The sequence below is a fragment of the Crocodylus siamensis genome, chromosome 3 (assembly GCF_052110815.1).
Source record: "Crocodylus siamensis isolate JL-2025a chromosome 3, ASM5211081v1, whole genome shotgun sequence".
Lineage (NCBI taxonomy): Eukaryota > Metazoa > Chordata > Crocodylia > Crocodylidae > Crocodylus > Crocodylus siamensis.
In genome coordinates this window covers 198946691-198970096 of record NC_143397.1, presented here as the reverse complement: position 1 = coordinate 198970096, position 23406 = coordinate 198946691, and the positions used below count along the sequence as shown (strand labels likewise).

Sequence of the window (23406 nt, the reverse complement as noted above, 5' to 3'; positions counted from 1 at the left end):
ACCTGAAGCATCTCCATGGATAGATGTCCACATCAGCTGCAGGCTCTCAGGCTTGGAGGTGCACTGGACCCCTAGCTGGGAGACCCAATCAACTGGTGGGGCTCCCAGCCACAGAGGCCCCTGGTCACATGTTCAATTAATGACATGAGCTACAAAGTTACTACACATATTTTGTGGAATAACCTTGTGGCTTATCCCTCCTTGTATCATGTCATTAATTGAACATGTTGCAGCGTGTCTGGGGCCTTGGCAACCTTTTTCAGGAGTTGATGGTCTTCTTGCTTCTGTCCCAGAATTGCAGGATTTCGGGGTTATGCAGGGAGCACGTAAGCCTTTAGGCTAAGTAGCCTTGCAAAGAGTTATGCATTTTGTACTATTCACAAACCTTTTAACTGGATGATTGATTTTACTTTTCCCGGGATAGAGATTCCAGAACTTCAAAGTAGCCTGTTCCACAATGTTTGACCAGCTTTACAGTCAGAAAGTTCTTTCTGGTCTCCAATCTAAATTTCTTCTGCTGCAGCTTGAGGCCAGTGCTTCTAGTCCTGTCCCCTACAACCATAGAAAATAGACCTCCATCCTCTCTATAATTGCCTTTCAAATACTTGAATTTGTTATCGAATTCCGTGTCCCTTTCCCCCCCTCTACCTGCAAGTCTTATCTTTTCCAGATGAAATAATCCTAGTTCTTCTAGCTTTTCCTCATAAATCATGCTTTTCAGGCATCTGATCATGCATATGTATATGTGTGTAGACTAGGGATGTTAATATTGTTTAAAAAAATACCCATTTAACTTCCTCTAATTATATCACACAGTTAACCGATAACAAATACCTAGTCTCAGCTGTGGTGTGCAGAGCCCCAGGCCAGTTCTTGCCTTAACCTGCCATGCCACGGGAGAGGGCTGCAGCTGCCTGTCCAGAGCAGCACAGGGAGCCAGGGGTTGTGCACAGATGCACTCAGACACAGATGCTGGCAGGAGCTACTCCCTGGGGCCTTTGATGGGGGAGGTTGCTCCACCAGACACAGTCCATGTGAAGCCATGGGTAGCAGCAACAGGTTTTCTAGCCTGTTGTAGCCTCCAGCACACTGGGAGGGAGGGAGCAGGCAATGCGGGCTGGGAAAACTTTAAGGCTATGGACAAACATTCAAAAAGACTGAGCCTGAATTGATTCAATCCTTGCAGGTTAGTCTAACTTGATATGGCTGAACTAATTTGCAACCATAGAGACATTCCTTCTGAACTAAAGCAATGCAGGCACAACCATGCAGTGGCTCAGGCTAGAAGCTAGGGGAGGGGAAGATGCTAGATCTGCCCTCTCTTCCCTTCTACAGTCCTGAGCTGAGGGAAGGCATGCAAGATGCTCTGATTAGGGAGGGTGTCCCCTGCCCCCTGCTGCTCCTGACTGGCATTAGGGAGTTGATAACACAGCATTTAGAACCACATCAAGAAAACAAAAGCCTCTATCATTAGTTCAAACTCTTCTTAAACAACTTTTTCCAAGGAAGGAATGGAGGGACATTACCAGCTGACCTGCTGATTAGCTCCAAAAAACCCTAAGTGGACACTGTCCTGCTTGCCTTAAACAGACACCTCTCAGCATTAGCTAGACTGACATGCTGGCTACAGTCCATGCCGTGTGAGAGAAGGGGGTAAGGGGGTAAGGGGCAGGGAGAAGCCAAGCAGACAATGCTGTGCCTACAGATACTGCTGGAGCTCCAGCTAGGGAGAAGAGGGCTGGGGCCAGCCCTGCTCTGGAACAGAGCCCTACGCAGGGCTGCAAAGAATCTAGGATTCCAGGGGACTCTGGTTTAAGTTAAACCAGGAAGGGGTCTCAGACAGATATTGCATAAACTGGTTTAACCCAAATCAGTTAAGTCTGATACTATATTCAACCAGGTTTATTCCAAACCCATTTCAGCCATTTTCAAACCGGTTTATGGCCACTGAATGTCTGTTCTGTTACAGGTTTAAACAGTTTGATCACTTAAACCAGTTTGTATGTAATGTCTGTACCTAGGCCAAGTAGCCTGTTATCTCCACCCCAGCTCCCCAGGCTTCCTGGCACTTATGAACAAGCAGCTAATTGCTTAAATGACAAGTCATTAGGCTTCCTGTGGTTTTCCTCTAACCTCATAAACTATGGGTAGCGATCCCCCATCATTCCTCCTTTCCTCCTTGCTCCTCCCTTGCTTTCTCCTGCCTGCCATGCTGCCTTCCTATTCCTGAGGCACTGCACCACTTCCCTTTCCCATGCTAAACTTTAACTAGTAATGCATTACTGCTATAAATATGCTTATCATTTAAATGTTTAAACGTTTAACCTTTCACATCGCTAGTGTACACGCATAGACAAACTTACACACATGCCTACATATACAAATCTTTTGATGCATTTCTGTTAAGTTCATACTCCTTATTACTGAACATTAACTTTCATCCTTAACCTGAAGGGCAAACAACTGGAACTGCCCAGAACCTTACAGAAATGTCTAAAGCAGAATACTTAAGAAAGGATAAAACCCCAAACCACTCCAACTCCCAGAATACAGATATTAGGAGAGAAAGATGGCCATCATCACTTTTATGTGGTACCATTTCACATGTATTAACTTTTCCAGCTTCTTCCTTCCCACAGCAGACAGCAACACAAAACAAAAAAAAGCAAAACAAAACAAAACAAAAAAAATCAATGATGAGTGCAATCTTTCTTTTGAAGAAAACAGAATACGGGAGAACCTTCATCAAGGTCTAATTTACAAGCCTCTGTCAACAAAGCTACATAAATCTGATTGCATTACCATTCCAAATAGGTTTAGTGACTTCACCTTCATATTTAATCATTTTCCAAAAAATACTCTACCTGTCTTTTAAATAAGAATGTCTAGTAGGGGTGTACCAATATATTGGCTGGCTATTGAATTGGCTATTTTGCTGCATTTGCAAAAGAGTGATTTCTCCCTGGCAGCAACAGGAGCTCAGCTGGGCAGGATCCACTGGCATTGATGCAGCTGCATGCTCTGGGGCTTCAAATGCACTTGGTGCCACTGTCCAGGCAAGAGTCCACCCTCCCCACTTGGGATGGCAGTATGGGCTGCGTGGGTAGCAGGGCTCTGGGCGGGAATAAGGCAGTCACCGCCTTCCTCATTGAGGGCTGGAGCAGGCAGGAGGTGTGTGTGTATGTGGGAATGGTTAGAAATGCAAAACAAACAAAATTAAGGTTTTTATCAATAATTTAAAATGCCTTGCACTATTAGTAAATATAAGTTATTGGATCAGCATCAGCCTATACGGTTGATTAATCATCAGCTATCAGTATAGGCCAAGAAAATCTTTATTGGTGCACTCCTAATGTGCAGTTTCAACTGTGCTGAGAATTCACCAGCTCCCACTGCTGTCAGGATGAGTTACACATGCTTAGAACCTCAGGTATCCTGATTATATCTTTGGGGAAAGGGATATATTCCCCTCCATTGTCTGCTACTGAAAAAAGCAAAACTAGGGAAAAACTTGTTCAAGCCAGGGTTTAGGATAGTGCAGAGGAAGTATATGGCTGGTAACTTAGTACCCAATGAGTCATACAACATCAACATCCTCTCTGATCCACTCTGCTGAAGGAACAGGGCTGATAAAAGGAAGTGCAGCAGCAACAGAGGAGACAGACTAAGCAAATTCTAGGAAATATACAAAGTAGTATTATATGGCCCTAGTTTTTTAAGCCATTACTGAACTAAACAGCATTCATTTTTGACATGTAGTTTTTGACTAAGCCATCACAAGAACTTGGATGGGGAGGTAGGTGTGAAGTATAGGGTACCTGTGAGAACGTTCCTGCTAGTCTAGGCCTGCCACTTTGGCCTCAGTCTACAATGATTGTACCTCTACACAGTTGAATTATTACATTGCTGTAAGGGTGGGAAAATATGTGGCATGGAAATATTTGGACAATTGCTGTTTTCACTTTCACTGTTGTAGTTGGTAGTTTACAGAGTTAACATAGACATAGGTATGAATAATGAATGGCCAACTCACTATCAAAAATCATTAGCCTTAAAACTAATTCAAAATGTGGATAAATTCATTTTTATTAGATTAATCTGAAAACAGAAACTAAGACCTATGAACTGCCTTCTCCTTTGCTTACAAGTTAAAACGTAACTGAATGACTTAGGCTATACAAGTTAGCTGTAATTACATAACAAAATAACTTAAATGTAAGTTAGACATTATAGTCAACAAAATGCTGTGATTTATTAAAAGTATAAGAGCTCCTGAATTTTTATTAGACCTATAAGCAAAGAACATGCTATTCCCAGTACTTATGGATATAATTGTTAAATATTTAATTAAGCTTAAACTTTCACTTGAACTATGCTCACCAGAGTTAAATCTAACCAACTGCTGTTGCTGTTTATAGCAACCACACATTTATTGTATGCTTATTTTTATGTATAACTGGTTTAATATAAGTTGTGTCTTTTCTGCGTGTTATCATCATTTCTCCAGACCTCTGCAGTATGCTGCCACTGCAAACTGTCGACTGACTGAATCTAATTTCCAAATTATACCCCTGAGACAGCAGATGTCTGCACAGCACAACATTTCAGACTGGTTCTATTCCACCTCTAACACACTGCAGCAGTACATAATGTGGGGCCAAGGAAGGACTTGGTGGCTACAATAGAGCTGTTTTCTGGCTTGGCTCAGCCACTGCATGGTCTTTTAGGATGGGTTTCCTTTTTTTGTGTCTTTTAAGAGTGGGGATTTAAGGCAATTTTCAGACTGTTCAAAACTGCGGCATTGCGGGCCCAGATTTTAGGCTAATGCTTGGCTAGGTACAGACATTACACTTAATACATGTTAGGCATGTAGAAAGCACTTACGGCCGTAACAGAACAGATGTTCATGGCATGTAAAGCACTTCAAAAATGGCTGATCCTGCTCTGAGTTAACTCTCGATGGATTTGGTATTGGTCTGAAGCGCCTTACCTTAGAGCACACAGGTGGTGAGGAGCACAGCCCAGCAGCTTGGAGAGCTGCATGCAGCTGGTTAAGTCTGTTGTGGTAGAAAGAGAGAGGGAAAGGAAGGAGCATGGGGGGGCAGATCAGTGCCCCCCAGTGAGGGAGGGAGTGGGCCCTGCACAAGCTGATTTGCTCCATGCCCCACACCCCGCTGCGGTCATCTCTGCTGATGCATTAGGGGGTCCCAAAAAATTGTAGGCTGCCCCTGCTGAAACTCAAATGGTACAACTGTAGATCTTTTAGACATAGCCAAGGTAGGATTTTGATAATAGCATGGCTATGACAGCATAAGGCTCAGCATAGATTATGGTACTATTCATGACACTGCGTAAATACTTGGTAACTCAGCCCACATGGAGCTGTGATGTATGGCTATACTGCTATCAGTACTCCAGATGAAGCTTGGTCTGTTCAGATCTTGCAAACATAAGAAGGATTTTTGTGCACTTCTGCTAAATTTATTGATGGTATGATTGTAAAATGGTTCAAAAGAAAAAAGTTTCATATAAATTGGAAATCTATGATGTATATCCCTTAATAGCAGGTGTGTTATTTCCAACTTACAATCAGGTTTCCCAGATCTTTATATTGCCATCCAACCAGGCCCTGACCATCTAAAAAACAGACTTCAAGGCTCCATTATTGTTTCTATATATGAAGGAGTCATAGGAAGCATGCTTTCTCCTCAAACACTCCATTCAGAGGCCAACTCCATTATTTTTGATGTCCCTTTAAATTATTCTCTCAGATAGTAATTTTTCCTTATGTCATTGACAATGACTGCTTTCAGTGCATCTCTCCTTGCAAATTAAAGTATACTTTGTTGCTGAAACCTTATATTGCCCAGAAAATGGTCCTCTCTTTTCTCCCCCTATATTCAAGTGAGGATTTTGGCTCTTTCCCACTGAGGAAAGAGATACAGCATTCACTTTTTCTGTTTCTTTCAAGAAAAAGAATTTCCCTCCTCTCTCCCCATCCTATTTGGACTGCTGAACAAGAGCAGGAACAGGGCTGGAAAGTCAGCCCCAAGCATGAGCAATCATTGTTGACACTGACACTATCCCAGAAATGCAACCTGGGTAAGTACAGACATTCAAAAAGCCTGAGGCAGAAGCAATTCAATCTAGCCAGCTTCCCCTAAGCTGCATAGGTTGAACTAATAATCAAATGAACTAACATTCAGTTTTCAATCGGGAAAGGCAGGCCAGTAGGCATGGGGCACAACAGCATATCTCCCACCCTGCTGGGCATTGCCAGCTCAGCCAAGTGTCCCCAACAGGCTTCCCAATACCCACAGAGGGTTAAGACCCACCTTAGGGAGACCTCCCCTTCAGGAGGTTCTCCAGCCCAGGCAGCCCTGGTGAGCTGAAGGAAATTCCTCCCTACTCCCCTTCCCAGCGGCTGATTGCTTCAACTGCCGGCACAGGAAGAGGCATGAAGAAATCCTCCATGCCAGGTGCCTGCCCATGTAACCCAGCATGGGGGCACCAGGGAGCCCCTACAATGGGGTGCTTCCCCCTGCCCAGGGTCCCCTAGGAGCAGGGAACTAAGAGGAATTCTGCCTTTCCCTAACCCCAGAGCTGCTTGCCTCAGCACTGCCAGTCTCAAGGACTCCCCTGCAACTAGTTTTGCTTCAGACTCATAGCAGCTCAGGCAAAACTGGCTGCAGAGGAGCAGGAGAATTTCAGATGCTGCCTGAGACTCACAGGAGCTAAGACAAGCATCTCCAGGGTTTGGAAGGGGAATACCCCTCGAAACCCTGGGCTGGGGTGAGGGGAACGCCCCCAATGTGGGGCTCCCCATTGCCCCCATGCTGGGCTGCATGGGCAGGTACTCAACAAGGAGGACTTCTCCCTCCTTCCTGTGGCAGCTGCTGAAACTGTCCCCAGATGGGAAGGGGGAGGAGAGAGGGCTCCGAGGGTCATAAAGCTCCTGCCACAGGAGCTTTCCCTCCCCCCGTATGCCATGTAGACCCTAGTTGGGGCAGTCTGGTGGTCTATTCCTGACCTCCCAGCCCCTATGGGCTGACAGATGTGGGCAGGAAGCAGGCTAAAGGAGCAAAGGCGCAAGACAGTCCCTGCTCCACTGGAGAAGACAGCCCAGCCAAAGCATCCTGGGATGCTAGAGAACTGCAAGTTAACTTAAACCAGGAAGGGATCTGAGACAGAAGTTCCATAAACCCATTTGATTTAAATCAATTAAGTCTGGTATTACATCCAACCAGATTCATCTTAAACCAGTTTTGCCCTTCTTGAGAGCAGTTTGTGCGCACTGAATTTCTGTTCCCTTGTGTGATGAGCATAGTTTTAGAAGCAACTGACTGCAAAAGAACAAAGAACTCACCTTCCTCCAGGACTGCTGTTGCTATCCTCACTGTCCCATTGTTCATTTTTACTTCTTGGTATGGGTGGTTGCAACATTTCAGCAGCCAATGGATCTGCATCATTTTCCTCACGGCCAATCCATTCGCCAATCACGCGAGGTCTTAGAAGAGGAGCATTAAAACTGGTTGTGTCCTAAGTAGAAATAAAAAACCAAAATACAACCCTACATTTTATATACTGGAAAAAGGAACAAATCAAAGCTTTTGGCTTAGCCTGGTGTATTGGTACTTACTGGAATAGAACAGTGCATTAAAAGGTCAAATGACTGATAAACATCCCTAGAAGCCTATGGAAAAACTTCCAGTAATTTTCATGGACTTTGGAAAATATCAAACATTTAAAGCAACATTGCTTAGGGTGGCATTCAGAACATCCCTTCTTCTTTAGAGTTCAGTTATTTTAAACAGGAATTACAGCTATTCATCATTCATGATATGACTTTAAGCTATGCATTTTTAATAAACCCACTTGTATTAGAGGAAGTTCTGTTTCAATTATGTTAAGTGAAGAATTAGGTCAGTTGTATATTGAAGAACACAACCCAAGTAATATATGACAGTTGAACATCTCTTTTTCTCTTGAATTATGAATTCAGTGTGTACATCTCACTGAGCAAGGGAATCAGCACCTAGGTATTTTAAAATAAAAACGATCAGGCTGGGTTTTTGTTTCGTGTGTGTTCTTCAATTCAAAATCAAAATATGTTATTTGGTTAATATTCCATGTATTGAAATAGATTATTAATAGTAGGTACAATGTATTCCCATGCTAATAAACAGAATTTCTAAAGATATCTTAGAATATCTTTTTTCATACAAATTGATACCAAAATATAAAAAGTGGCAAGGTTTATGAGTACGAGACAACATATAACTGGTGCAGCATTACATGAAGGGTTTAAAATCACAGAAACAAATTGTCTGTGTGAATTGTATAACAAGACTGACCTGAGATATTAGGTAAGTCTTCTTCATTTTCTCAGTAGTACATGCTTATACACACAGCAAGAGCTGAAGTGGGACAGTGATGCATAAACTGAAAAAAATTATTATGCTCCAAAACTGTCATCTGGAATGATGTGATGGGGATATTTATCCTGTTCTCATACATTTAATTTCCAGTACAGTAAAGAAATTTCAAACACGGTGCCTCTAATTAGAAGAGATGCAACACATTCCTAATTGTAATGGGAGACAATTTTGGGAAGACAAATCTTTTTGGTCACTGTTACCTGGTTCTACATCTCATTAAATATTTGTGCTGTATAAACAAGACAGTCCTAACAATGGCATCTGGAGAAACAGCAACAGCATGATTATTTAGCTTAGTAACCATACTTTCTTATCCTCCTAGATAAACGGTCTTTAAATGGGCTGTAAATAACTGAAAGACTAATCTGGGTTATAGCAAGTGTACAGCATGAAATAGTAGCAATTATTCATAAAATAAAATAATCAAAATTATACTAAGGTTTGGAATCTATACCTACCCAGGTACAGTGGAAGAGAGTAATGTACAAGTTAAAAGACAAATTATATGTGAAAAGATTTCAAATGCTAGATCTCTCTCTCTCGTTTCTTATTGTGTACACATACACATGAATACTGTTTATTTAGCAGGTGTCTGGCTCTGCATCAGAGGACTTGCTGTTTGCAAGTAGAAATCTTCAGCTGCCTGTTTAGGACTTTTAGAAGCACCTTGGCAATCGTGTAGTGATACAGGAGCACTTCAAAATAAAAAAGAATATGACCCTATATGAGAAGTGCAGGTCTGTAATTATGTGAGAATCTCAGCTTTCACTGTTTCTTAAAATGAAACTAAGTTTTATCAAATATATTTCTAGTCCTCTTGTCAGTGGAAAAAAGCTTGAAAAAATACATGCCAAGTGGTCTTTATCAGCCCCCAAATAAAAAACCCCACCCAGATATGTAATTAGTCAAATATCATGATTTTAGACAGTCTCTGGATTTGGGGGTTCTAATTGCTTTTGAAAGACTTGGCAATTCTATTGATTATTTCAGAAGCCTCATTTTTAAAATCAGACAATTATGTTTTAAACACCTTGGTACATACTTCAGACCAAATTTAAAAAAAAAAAATTATGTCAGGCCCTTGATTCACCCCACCACATACAGGGAGCTAAAGGGTACTTGATGGAAACAGTAAATATGGAATTGATGTATGGTATAATTGATCTTTTAGTTCAATAGCCATGGCCTCTTTTTACTCAATAGCCCAGCAATCAAGGTGTTCACTGAGCATATGGAGGATAAGTTAAATTTCCTCAACTGAAAACACTTGAACTAAACCTCCACCAGAAGTGCCCTAATCACCAAGCTAGTAGGTGGTTTTGAGGGAACAGCTTCCAATATCTTCTGTTGATAGCATTCCACGTTGCACAAACATTTCCTAAGCCAGGAATGGAACTCAGGTGTGCCATTTTTCCAGGTGATTGTGGACTAATTACAAGGTTAGTCGCACTCTTTCTCAATGACTATATTGGTTCATGTCCCAACATTGAATCAGATGCAAAATGGATTGGAAGTTGGGCCTCCTAGGGTTCAGGAGAATGTAAGAACATCCAGATTCCTCAACAGAGTTTGGGCTTCTTCACTCTCTTGGAGTGCGTCTACTGGAGCTGTTCCACATCGCATAGAACAAATAAAATATTAACTGAACCAGAGAAGGAGACAGTGTGAAAGAGAAATAACTCTCTGCTGTGGTGGTTAGGAAATCTGTGTGGGAGGCAAGACATCTCAGTCCAAGTTCTTGTTCCTGTACATGTTAATTACTTCTGCAAAATGGAATGTGTATCAAAAGACTGAGAACATCTGGCCCAAATTACCATATACTCTGATGCTTAAGTCATTCCCCTTAGACATAAGAAAGGTAGATATAAATCTTAGGAAGCTCATAACTGGAAGTAGAACCTGTTCTCCACCCTGGAGACAAAATACTATTCCCACCATATTTTTCCAGGAGAAATTTGGTGAAACTAATCAAATAAATTATCACCAAAAAAGCTTGGGACAGAAGTTACACAAACTGGTTTAAGCAATTGGAAACTGGTTTAAACCTGCAATAGAACAGAAGTTCAGTCCAAAAAAACACTTTGAAAATGGCCAAAATTGGTTTAAGATAAATCTGGTTGAATGTAGTATCAGACTTAACTGATTTAAGTCAATCCAGTTTATGGAAATTCTGTCCCAGATCCCATCTTGGTTCAAGTTAACTCACAATCCACCAGTATCCCAGGAAGCTTTGCATCCATGGGCTATACTGTCTGTTCCAGTGGAGCAGGAACGGCCTTGTTCTTTGCTCTATAGCCTGCTTCCTGCCTGCCTAAAGGCAAAACTAGCTGCAGGGGAGCAGAAGAATTTCCTTCCACTTCCTGAAGCTGCCTCAGGCTATCCCCGAGACTCGCAGGGGCAGGCAGCTCCGGGGTTTGGGAGGGGAAGACTTCCCCTCAGCTCCCTGGGGCTACCTGGGCTAGGGGAGAGGAGAAGCAACCCAAGGCAGGGCTCCCGGCTGCTCCCATGCTGGGCTGCATGGGTAGGCATACAGTCCAGAGGCCTTCTCTCTCCTTCCCATGACAACAGCTGAAACAATCAGCAGTTGGGAAGGGGGATGTGGGGGGAATTTCCCTCAGCTCCCCAGGGCTGCCTGGGCTGGGGAACCCAGGCTGGGAGAAACCTCCTGAGAGGGAGGCTCCCCCAAGGTGGGTCAGCACCCAGACAGGAGGTTCCTTAACCCACTGTGGGGGGGACAGGCAGTTGGGGACATTTAGCTGGGCTGGCAATGGCTCTAGCATTCCCTGGCTACTGCCCAGGGTTAGTACAGGCCTCTCCCAATTAAAAACTGAATGTCAATTCAGTTGGTTATTGGTTCAACCTACTCAGTTTAGAGGAAGCTGCCTAGATCAACCTGATTCTGCTGCAGGCTTTTTGACTGCCTGTACTTAGAAAAAAAGTTGCACGTCTCCAGTAGCAATAGCGCCACATCAATCACAGCTTCAATTCAATTCAATTCATTAGCACAGCATCAATAGTGGAAAATTCTGATTTAGGAGAGGATGAGACTTTGTGTTACAAACTAGTACAGTTCATCCCACTAGGTACCCAGTAGGATATCTGCCCTTTCTTAGTGGAACCCAGAGATGAACATCATTCAGATTCCTCCCTAAGATATGAATAAGCCCAAGAAACCAGCAAACCTTCTTGGTATGCTAATAGAAAATAAGCAAATGAACCATTCATATTTGTCCCTACTTGGTCAGGACTTGCCCTGGGTTTTGCAAGGTTGCCTGTGAAGTAACATAACAATCATTCATCTCTCCCTCCATGTGAACCAGTAAGCTTCAAGCTTTTTAGATTCAAGGCATTCCAAAATGTCTCTGAATGTAGCAGTATCCCATTTTGAAACTAATATAAATATATTACGAGTATTGTAAATATTAGAGTCCCAAGTATTGTAATTGTAAGGTATAACCCTGGGACTGTAACGGACAGAGTCTGGGGTCATCTGGCTGGCAGGGACAAGGTTCTGGGGTATGCAGGCAGAACATGGGGAACTCTGATGATGTGGAGGAAAAGAGACAAGCCCAAGAGTAGGGAGGGATGGGCCAAGTTGTTGCCACAGCACAGTCACTTCTACCACCACTGTGGCCAGATGCAGCTAGGTCACATGCCTCCTGCAGAGCCAGATCAAAACATGGCTGTGGAAGGAGCACATGCTTGGCACAGCCCTTCCTTGTCTGACCTTCTACAGTGTTTCCCAGAAACAGTTCCTCCTGCCCTGCACTCCTCTGTTTTCAGGCGGTACATTGGAGCTGACCTGAAAAGCAGCTGCTTGCAGGCTTGCCTGAATCACATTATTACATTATGCAGGCAAGCATGCTGCTTCTGTCACAGCCCTTCCTGGGTTTACTCCAATGTCCCCCCTGAAACCTGAGGCACACAGGGCAATTTTACCCCACAGCAACAGCAGCCGCTGCCTGTATATAGGTGCTACTGCCACCAGGCAGAACTCCCTTATGAGCCTCTGTTTTCAGAAGGCACACTGGAGTCAAACTGGGAAGAGTTACAGCAGAAGCAAACTTGCCTACATAATATAATGCAGGGGTGTCAGTGTCCTTTGGCCTCACAGGCTGGATGAGGGTCACTAGGCCATTCTGTGGGTCAGAGCCAACACACAGAGTGAATGCTGCATGGCACCACATGCAGCACACTTCGTGCCAACCCCCATGTCCAGTCTAGCCCCATATGCATAACCTATAATCAGAAGGTTTGGGAGGACTTGAGAATCCTGTATGGTCCAAGGGCACAGGCACAATGTAGTGGGAGGTAGGGCTTCCATTTGACAAAGAGGGAGAGCATGCAGCAGCATCTGCAAGGAGCAGGGGTGCTGACTTAGTTTAGTGGGTGGGATGCCTGGAGAAGGGCATGGTATGCAGGCTGTGAAGTATGGCTAGGTACAGACAGTCAAAAAAAATATGAGGCTGAATCGCTTCCATCTCTTCAGGTTAGCCTAAACTGCACAGATTAAATTGGAACAGAAGTGAACAGACATTTACCTTTGATTCAGGAAATACAGCCACATGTCTACAGTGGCTCAGGCCAGAAGCCAGGGGCACTAGAGCAGTGGTCTCCAAACTTTTTTGATTGCACACCCCTATCAGTAAAAAAAATTTTGAGCATGCACCCCCAACTTATGTATATTTATATCAATATACATATAAATAGAAGTTCTAATATTTTCTCCCGGCATCCCAATGCACACACCCCACTTTGGAGACCACTGCACTACAGCATGGCTCTGGCTGTGTGTTAACTTCCTCTTCCTACTGTCTCAGGGTCTCTGGGATTTGCAGTCCAAAGTCACTGTTGGACTCTGCAGGGTTACTCATCACTTCCTCTACCTGCTTCCAGCTGCCTCTGGGATTTGTAGTCCACAGTCACAGCCAGCATTAAATCCGAGCAGGGGAGGGGGTGTTTAGTTCTCTTCCCTGGTCCTAGCCCCCAGCCAGGGTTTGCCTTGGAGGGGAGCCCTTCCCCTCCTCCCCTAGACTGGGCTCTATGCCCAGCTTGTCTTGCCCCCTCCACCCCTTTATCAGCTAACAGCCCAGCACAGGACTGCAAAACATGCTGGGATGCTGAAGGACTGTGATTTAACTTAAACCAGGAAGGGGTCTTGGATGGAAGTTTAATAAACCAGTTTGTCTTTAATCAGTTAAGTCTTATACACATTCAAACCAAATTTATCTTAAACCAGTTTCAGCCATTTTGAAACTGGTTTATGTGCACTGAACTTCTGTTCTGTTACAGGTTTAAACCAGTTTCTGATCACTTAAGCTAGTTTGTGTGTAACTTCTGTCCCTAGCCTATGTGACCAAGGGAATGTGTTGCCCTTGCTGAATGTAGCTAGGGGGTTGGAGGGACTGATTTAGATATGGGAAGCTTAAGAATATGCAGGTCAAATGGAATTGGACCCAAAACAAAAATGGTGAACATCCAGCAGGAGCTTTACTAGGGTTGAAAACTTGTAATGGAGCGCAAGATAAGATCTGATTTTTAAACAATAGTATCCTTTCAACTGCTTCTATAGAAACAGAAGTTAAAACAGGTGTAATACTGTAAAGGTGTCAAACTGCTTGCACTGGTGAGAAACGCAAGGGGAAAAAAAGATTATAATCAGAATATTTCAGGATATTAAAAAAAGCTGTAAGTATGGCAGCAAACAAACATTTACTAAAATTTTGCTAAGATATTAATTTTTTAGCTATGCCATCAAAATGTTACTTCCCATAAAATAGCATTTCTAAAATGAAACATTACATTTCAAAAGGTTGCATAGTCCAAGGTAAAAATTGACCTTCATCAAAATTAATTGTCAACATTTTTTTTTGATATTTCCTCAAAACTGTGAGGAAAAGAACTTTCCACTAAAAGCTTTTATCCTTCAAAAACAGTAAAGTCTCACATATTTACAGTAATCAAAACAATGAAAATCTGTGTCTTGACTTCAGTAAAATTACTCAGATAGTATGAGTTCTTGTTATTATTCATTATACATACTCCTGAGTGCGGTTACAGCTGTATGTCAGTGGTAAGAATAACAGGTTCTGTTTCTGATATATGTATGTATATAGTTAATTAAATCAATGGGATTATTCAAGTTTAGACAAAGGAAAGATCAGGGTCAAAATACAAACAGCTGGAAGTAGACAGCATGGTTTTGATTCGGCATTTCCATGGTTTCCATGGTACATGGTTCTCCCTCATTGCTCTTGGATTACCTGAGAAGAAGTCCGTACAACACTTTAAAGTGGCTAGAATAAAACAGACCATTTTATGCTTCATGAAACTGAAATTAATACTCATTTGTTTCTTTGGCTTGTACATTTGCATTCCTAATCAGGTTGGGGGCCAAATAATATTCTTGAAAATATTAACATATAGGTTAATCAATTTAAGTATTATAAAACCTAAAATAATTTGATTTAATAAATCAAAAATATTTTTACTCATGGAAACATTTAGCCTTCAGTATGCTCCAAAACTACCCCTACAAGTCAAATTAGCATAGTATGCCATGGAGCTCAATAACATTTATGTCATGCCAACCAAAGTCTTTTTTACAACTTCCAGTCAGCTTTGGATCAGTCTCATAATATAACCAAACCCAATTAATACCTAGTAGGTATCCAAATTCCTTCTGAACCCAGTGAGTTCAATGTATGCAGAAGACTTGCAAAACAGAATTCTCACTCTTCAAAATAATCATAAGCATCTATTTTATATTATTCTTTAGGCATAGAGTTTCTCTTACCTTATCCAGTTCATCAGAAATAGCAATACCTAAAAACAAAGCAGATTTCAAAAAACAATTTGAGAAACATTCCTTGTTTTTACATGTAAATATAGCAAGTGTTTAATTAAAAGAAAACACAGCTTTTTGCTTATGATTATACAATAAAAGCTATCATTATATTTTATTCTGGTAGTGGAGATGATCAGAAGAAATGTACTGTAACTTTCTTCAGGTACCAAATGTTCCAACTAAACTTTCAAACAATTATGAAAACTTGTAGATGCAATTAAAGTGGTAAAGCCACTCTTTGTTTTCCTAAAATAAAACAGAAATAATTTAATATTTATCGTGTAGGCATAGTATAATGCAAATCCTGCGTGACCAGAAAACATCCACATGGCATCCAGCTGGAACATAGTTGGACACACATCTGGTGAAAGTAATGCACTGCAGACCAACATGGGCCTGACTGCTTTCTTTTGCCATCACTGAAAAGAAAAGTCCATTAAAATCAATGGAGCTAAAAAACCAGCGAGAGGGAAGAACTGTGTTCAGTCTCTCTCAGAGAAACATCATGATGTAATGGTAAAGTAGTGAGTGCTTCCAGACTCTGAGCAGAGAAATGCTCATATATTTCTTTCTACAGTAGCCTCTCTACCAATGACTACATGTACAGCTGCCTGTTTGAGGCTTTGCATCCCATTTATATCAATTCATGACATCATATACCACAGTATGTCACACTGATATGTGGAGAGCTACCAGCAGAGCCCTGTGAGCTATGAAAAGAGACAGCCCGCATCACATGAAAAGAGCAACCAGGAATTGTTTGACTGCATCAGAAAATGCTGATTCACTAAAAGCAAACTTTACATGCGAACACACCAAATTTGACTGGAAGGTTTCTATGCTCAGAGGTGAAATTCCTGGTTGAAACCACAGTTAGACTACATCCCAGAAAACCCTGCTGATCAGGGCACTCTTCTAGTATGTGAAAGCAGTATCATAGCGGGGAAAGGGGAAGACGGGGGCAAGCAAAGCAACCGTCCTGGACACCAAAGTGAAGGGCCACCAACAAGCAAGTCATAAGTCGATATTTTGTTACAAATATTTTTTAAAAATTTCAATAGTGTGGCTGATAAATGCCATGTGTATGTGCCCAGCCACAGCATGCATGCAACCAGCTTGGCAGTTTAGAGAGCACCGTCTGGCTGGTGAGTCTGCTGTGGGGGAAGGGAAGGAGCAATGGGAGTGCAGCTCCAATGAGAAAGGAGGGGAGCTGGGGCAGGGGCAGGAACTGCCCAGCCAGGGTGGGGCAGAGCCACAACTGGCTTATTGGGGGGGGGGAAGCTCCCAGTGCTGCATGCACCTCCAGGCAAGCATTGTGGGGCATGTGCCCCCCGGATCTGCACATGGAGGAAGGGCAGGCTGGTGCTGCAGCCTTGCCCCAGGTGCCAAAACTTCCTTGCTACAGCACAGTGTGAAAGACGAGGTTCAAATCCCTCATCTGAATCGGGCAACCAAGAGACTTGAATCTGGATATTCCACATTTCAATTGAGTGCCTTGACACTGAGCAATTGGTATTCTTGGGTAATAGCCTCTGCTTTGTTTTTTCTCCTCTATTTTTAAACAAACACATATGGAGACATGCAGACGTAAAACCTTGAAAGGTCCCTCTTGATTCCTGATGTGCAACGAGGAAACAAAAATTGAGAGAGCAACATTCTGCAAGTTCAGGGATTTGTTTTCTATGCAACATTATATACACTCTTCTACTGGCAAACCAGCAAAATCACCAGCAGGATTTTACCTATTTTTAAAGTAACAACTCATTCATTAAAGCCTTGTAAAGTGATACTGCTCTCAGGGGTACAAGTCCTGATTTTATAAGCTATGGCATATATATCTATATCTAGGAGCTAAATTGAGAAGTCATCATCTTTTGAATTTAAACTGTTGCATCAGTAAGGATTTGCTTCTAATAAGACTGCAAGTTATTTCCAGTATTTGTTTATATTTTCTTTAATGTGCGCTAACTGCAGGATTTGTTTATTTTATTGATGTGCTTTTAATGGTGAGCAGCATTTTCCTAATTTCCAGTCCAGATGACTTCCTTTTATTGACTTTTGTTCTAAAAAAAAAAAACACAGTATAGTGCAAACAACTGTAATTAGCACCGATCAATACATAAGCTAGAAAGTAATGAAATATTTTCTTAGCCTGTCAGTGTTTATAAGTAGATTGTTTATGGCAAAATGCACTTTGCTCTCCCTGCTCTTCATAGTAATTAATCTATCTTCAATATTATAGTTTTATTTGGCTACATTAGTAGAAACTATACAGATGTCTATACTACATAGACGAATGCAGATAAGGAAGATGCATCAATCAGGCTAGGGACAGATAAGGAAAATGCATCAAATTACACATAAACTGGTTTAAGTGGTCCAAAACTGGTTTAAACTTGCAACAGAACAGAAGTTCAGTGCACATAAACCAGTTTCAAAATGGCTAATACCAATTTAAGATAAACCTGGTTGAATGTAATATCAAACTTAACTGATTTGGGTCAAACCAATTTATGCAGTGTCTGCCCTAGAACCCTTCCTGGTTTAAGTTAAACAAGAGTCCCCTTGGTTTACTTTGCAACCCTGGGCTGGGTTGTCTGCTCCACAGAACAGGGATGGCCCTGCTCCTCTGCTCCCTTGCCAGAGCTCCAGTGGAAACTGCAGGCACAGCAGTGTTAGAAATATTATCGAAAATGCATTATCAATAGTATTGTTAAAACAGCACAGCTGCTAGCTCTCCTTGTCTCCTTGGTGGAAGAGGGGGGGTTGGAGATTGAAGGAAAAAAAAGCTACTAAGGGCTCTTTGTACTAAGGTATCACTCTCTCTTTGTTCTGCAAATTTACTATCTCTTTGTTACACTAAATCACACTTTCTTTCATGGCTCCCACATTTCTTAGGCTAGATAAGAATAATTACTATTTTGTCCTTGGGTTTGAACCTTTTGTAACCTGAAGTTCTTTCTGAGCACGCGTAATAAGCTAATACATATAAGCCTATCCGCCCCGCATACTTAAGTAGTTAATTATAATACACATGCGATGTATGATGTGACGTATTCACATACATGTTTGTATGAACCGGAAATGAGTTGTAAGAGTTCCTGCTTCTGTACACGTGCTCAGGAGAGAGGGGATAAAAGCCTGCTGAGAAGTGTTCCCCGCGGGCAGAGGGTTTGATCTTTTGTCTCTCTCTCTGACCCTATTTGCAAATATATACCTTTTGTGTTGCTAATGGAGTGTGTCTGTGACTGAGAGGTTTTTTTTCCGCATCCCGAGAAACGAACCATAGCAGATTTCTGCAACAGCAGGGTCTGTCTTGCTTCCCCTGCGCTCCCTCCCCACCCCCCAGCATGGACTCCAGCCCCATTGACCCTAGGCATGTGCTATGCTAGCTTACCTGAGAGGTATCTGCGTTCAGACCGATTCAACCTAGGCAGGTTAGACTAACCTGCAAAGATGATATCAATTCAGGACCAGACTTTTTGAATGTCTGTCCCTTTAGGGTAATCCAGCAGAACCCAAATCTCTTTTGAAATCTACTCTGTCCCCACTTGCATGACCACTGGGCAAAGGTAGAGCAAACAGCTAATTTAGAGGTCTTAGTCCTGCTCAGCTCTGTAATCCAGTCTCCAGAACATTGGTTCATTTTAGGTTTCTAAAAGAAATTAAATCTCACAACTACAGGTGGTTTTTTTGCCAGGCTTTGTAGAAGCAACGTTCAATGTTTTTTCACCCAGATCTTCCAAATAGCACATGCATATGCCTGAGTTTTAGCACCCAAGTAGTTCCATTCGCCTCAGGGCAGTAAACATATGCTGGGGAGTTTTCAGGAGGAGGCGCTACTTCCCTGTAGGGGGAAAACTCCCTAGAATAGTGGTTCTCAACCTTTTCCCTACTGGGACCCATTTGGAAAGATCCGTGGCCTGTCCTGACCCACACCCCCTGGCCCTGCTGGTGCCCAACCCCAAGTCCCCTGCCCCCTCAGGCCATGCTGGTGTCTCTCACTCCTGCCTCCCAGCCCCCACCCAGTCCAGCACAGTGGCTGCAGTGGCTCTGACTCCTGCAGGCAGCAGCGGAGCAAGTCCAGCCTCAGCACAGGCTGGAGGGAGGAGACGCCTGTGTCACCCCCTTGCCCTGGGCTGGGGCCGCTGTGCTGCACCAGGCAGTCTAGTCATGGCCCCTCCCACCCCTGAGCACCGTCTTCCGACTGCCCTACCCCTCCAACCATGGGCGCTCCAGTGCTGTCAATCCAGCCATTCACTTTTCCCCTACCCCCTTCCTCCATTGGAAGGGGCAGGTGCCTTATTGCCATCCTTCTGCTCTGCTACAGCTCATGATCCTTTGAAATATTCATGCAACCCACTTTTGGGTGGTGACCCATAGGCTGAGAAACACACTAGAAGACTGACTCAGTTCTGTGTCAAATGGCAATGCAGTCCAGTTAATAGACTGGATAACGGCCGAGAGATTCCCTGACATCACAGCAGAGCCTAGAGAGACAGACAGCCTGCTCACTGGCTCTTAAAGGAAGGGACTTGCCACAGGAGATGGGGGATAGTTGAGTCTGCTGGGCTTACGTGAGTAACAACACACATTGCCAGGCTTAGCCAAGGAAAGCAGCTGCAGGCAGCCCCCCTTCCAGGCATTCCTGCTCCCTCCCCCATCCTCCTGGTGTTCCCATGCTTCCCACACCCCAGGACAGCTTCCCACACCCTTAACAAAGATGACCCCCCTAACCCCTGACAAGACAAAGTTTCTCCCTCCCCCACCTCCATGTTGAATGATGGGGGACGGGAAAAATCTCATTTTGGAATTAAGTAATTATGGTACATACAAACACCCAAAATGTGTGGAGTACTGTCAACCTGAAAAGGAGAAAGGAATAGCATTCTAGAAGTGTGCATCCTACATCCATGCAGTAGAGAAGAGATCACAAGAGCTGGTCCCTTCTCTGTGCTCAGTAGAGTAAGCTCTCGGCCTCAGTTTTCCTCTGATCTTACTCATAGAAGACTTCAGTTTTCAAGGTTGACTACCTTGACCCATAACTTCGCAGGTTATCCTCTTGGAATTAAATCTAGAATCTTGAACTCAAATGCTATCAGAATCACCACCCTGTGGTACCCAAGATAGCGGACGTTCCCTTAACTGTTGGTACATGTCAATTCTTTGATGACCAACCACGTTATTTTCACATATTTAAAAAGTTTTAAAGCAATGCATTATCAACTTAAAAACCACATTCTGTTGATGTCATCAATTTGCCTACAGTCACATTAACTCTTCCCTGGCCACATCTACATAAAATGCTGACTGCACAGTAGCCCACAACTCCTGAGCAATAGCATCGCGTGGCAGGAAGTGTGATGCAATGCTACTACACAGTAGTCATGGGCTACTGTGCAGTCAGCATCATGAAAAAGCCATTCCTTGGCAAGGCTGTACAGTAACTCAAGTTTATACAAGTAGTAAAATGACAATGCACTAATAATGGTGCAGTCAGTGTCTCATGCAGACACAGCAACTGTGTAGTCAAGTACTTCCAATTGTGTGGGTCTTTCACAAGTGTGAGGAAGAGAAAGCAATCTTTAAAAAAATAAGAAAATATCAGAAGACAACAAAAACTGTCAGGTAGAAAGAGGAAAATGTGTCCTATAAATGATTGTAAAGGAATGAAACAAGAGCAAGGTGTCACTTTATGATATAATTATTTCTCTGTGTTGCATCTATACACACATTACTAATGGTCAGGAAGTAAACATTTTGCTTAATTTTTTTCCCAGTGTTTCAGACCTATGCCTCTTTAATACAATTTAATCCTAATGACTAAAAAGGCCAATGCATCAATTGCCTCCAAAGCTAAATCCAGTGGACTTGTTATAACAGTTCCTGAAAATTATGTTTCTAATTTCTCTGCATTGCTATAGTTAGGGGGTGTCATGCAGTGTTAAATGAAGTAGATGGAAGCTGTGGGTGCTCAGCTTTACTTAGAATCAGACCTTTGATTACTACTTCACAGAAAAGTGCAGGGAGGAACCATTTCCAAGATGTTCCTCACTCTGAAATGTATTTTTTTATGTCAAACTGATTTATTTAGAAATAAAATAACCTTTTATTGTGAGTAGTGACATTTTGTCTAGTTTTAAATCATGCAGTAGTTTATAATTCTGTAATAGCCACATTATTCTAATTTTCTGCAGGGAGGGAATGCAGTGTTCTATCTGAGTGGTACTTCATCTATTACAATCTGTGGGGGGATGGGGTAGGTCACCCGGTTGTGCGTCGCCCACAATCCCCGAATGGCCCCTGGAGAGGAGGGGGTACGCGTCGGGCCGCTTGTGCCCCGTCAATCTCGCCTGCCACGTCTTGATGAAAAAAAAGGGGTTCACCCAAAGTGGGGCGCTGACGGTCCAACGCAAGGGGGTACCCCGGCTCCAAAGTCCGGGGGTCCTGAGGGCTCCTCGCTCCCCTACACCCTCACCCGAGCCTCCGATACGGATTTTGTCCAACCCTCAAGGGCCGGTGTCCCTAGACCCGGGGGGGGCTACTAAGTCCGCCTCCCAGCCCACGGGTCTTCTTCCGTGGCCAGCTGGCCACCAGTCTTCGGAGAAAGTCCCCTCCGGTTGAGGCTCCCCTCCCGGGTTCTCCCGGTGGGACTGCCTCCGATCCCTTCGGTACCTGTGTCACGTCGGGAGGCCGCGCTGCTCCTGGTTCTACCGCAGGCAACTCAGCTCCGGCCGGCTTCCACCGCGTGGCTCCCGGCTCCGACGTGCTCGGCCCCGCTATCACTGGCCCTGTGGCTCTCGGCCTATCGCTTACCGGCTCTGCGCCTCCCGGTTGGGCCGCCGCCGGTGTCTGTGGCCCCGATCCCGGCACCGCCGTTACCGGTACTGCCGCTGCCGGAGATTCTGCCGCTGGCTCCCCACGCGCCGTTCCTGGCCCTGCCGCTTCCGGCGTTCGTTGCTTCGCGTCCGGCTCCGCTCGTTCCTGGTCCCACTTCGGCCGGAGCTTCCTCCCTCCCCTAGCCAGGGTAGGGGTGCTGCTTTTATTACCCCGGGCCGGTCTCACCCCGGCCCAGTTCACGTTCCGGGACACTTTAACTCCCCGGCCAGACTTCCGGGTCTGATCCCGGAAGTTGGATGGCCCTCCGGGCTTTCTCGCTCGGGCCGGGTCCCCTGGGGTCCTGGCCCCCTCACACAATCAATTACAGAATCATAGAAAAGCAGGACTGAAAGAGACCTCCAGAGGTCATCCAGTCCAAACCTCTGCCTGAGCATCATCCCTATCCAAAACGTCCCATACAAACCATAATCTAAACCCTACATAAGGCTACTGTCAAACCTGACACAACATAGACCTAACACCTTAACCTGCCACAGCCAATGTCCTGCTTCTATAAAATATTGTCAATATATGCTCAAGAGGTCTCAGGTAGAGGGCCACTCCCCCCAGCTACAGAGGAAGACAACCCCTCTCCCCACCCCCCCACTGCAGTCCATGTCTATCTGACCATGGTGTAAAATTCCTTCTTGACCCCCAATATGGGGATTAGCCTGACCTTGAGCAGAGGCACAAGACTGGGATGGACAATTATTTCAGCTGGAGGGATCTGCACACAGGGCAAAGGTGGGCTGCTGCTGCAGGCTGGGGCTAGGGCTAGGGCTGTGCTGGGCTCTTCCCAACCAGGGGCTGGGCTAAGCTGTGCTTGGGGCAGGCAGTGGTGGTGCTAGGAGGAGGAATATGGAGGGGGTTGCAGCCACCCCAAAATTTGACATAGCCCTCCCCCCCCAACACCCTTTCCCAATGCCACCATGCCCACCCTGAGCACAACCAACACACCACTGGGAAGAGCCCAGCCAGCCCCCAGCCCACCCTGACCCGTGCAGATCCTGGCACATGTAGCAATTTTAAATTTGTTATTATAGATTAATCTTGTTATTGTACTTTTATATCTTATTTGTTCTGCTATATAAAGATACATTGACATTTGGATATATGGATGAATAAGTGTAGAGTAATTGGTAGAAGTAGGGTAAACTATATGGTAATAAACAAGTTACCAAATGGTGAATCATGCTGAAAAGGCTGAAGAGGTAAGTCTGTACCAAGCGAAGAATAAAAATA

The 23406-nt window shown here is 43.8% G+C and overlaps 1 protein-coding gene across 2 annotated transcripts in view; it reads right to left on the bottom strand.

Annotated features, from left to right (window-relative positions):
- C3H8orf34 (chromosome 3 C8orf34 homolog) overlaps positions 1-23406 on the bottom strand; it is a 324719-nt gene that overhangs the window by 198033 nt on the left and 103280 nt on the right. For both annotated transcript variants that reach the window (XM_090040118.1, XM_090040117.1), the window contains 2 exons: positions 15235-15263; positions 7367-7539 (listed from right to left, as the gene is read on the bottom strand). In XM_090040118.1, the coding sequence (XP_089896244.1) occupies positions 7367-7539; positions 15235-15263 (202 nt within the window). The remainder of the gene's footprint in view (positions 1-7366; positions 7540-15234; positions 15264-23406) is intronic.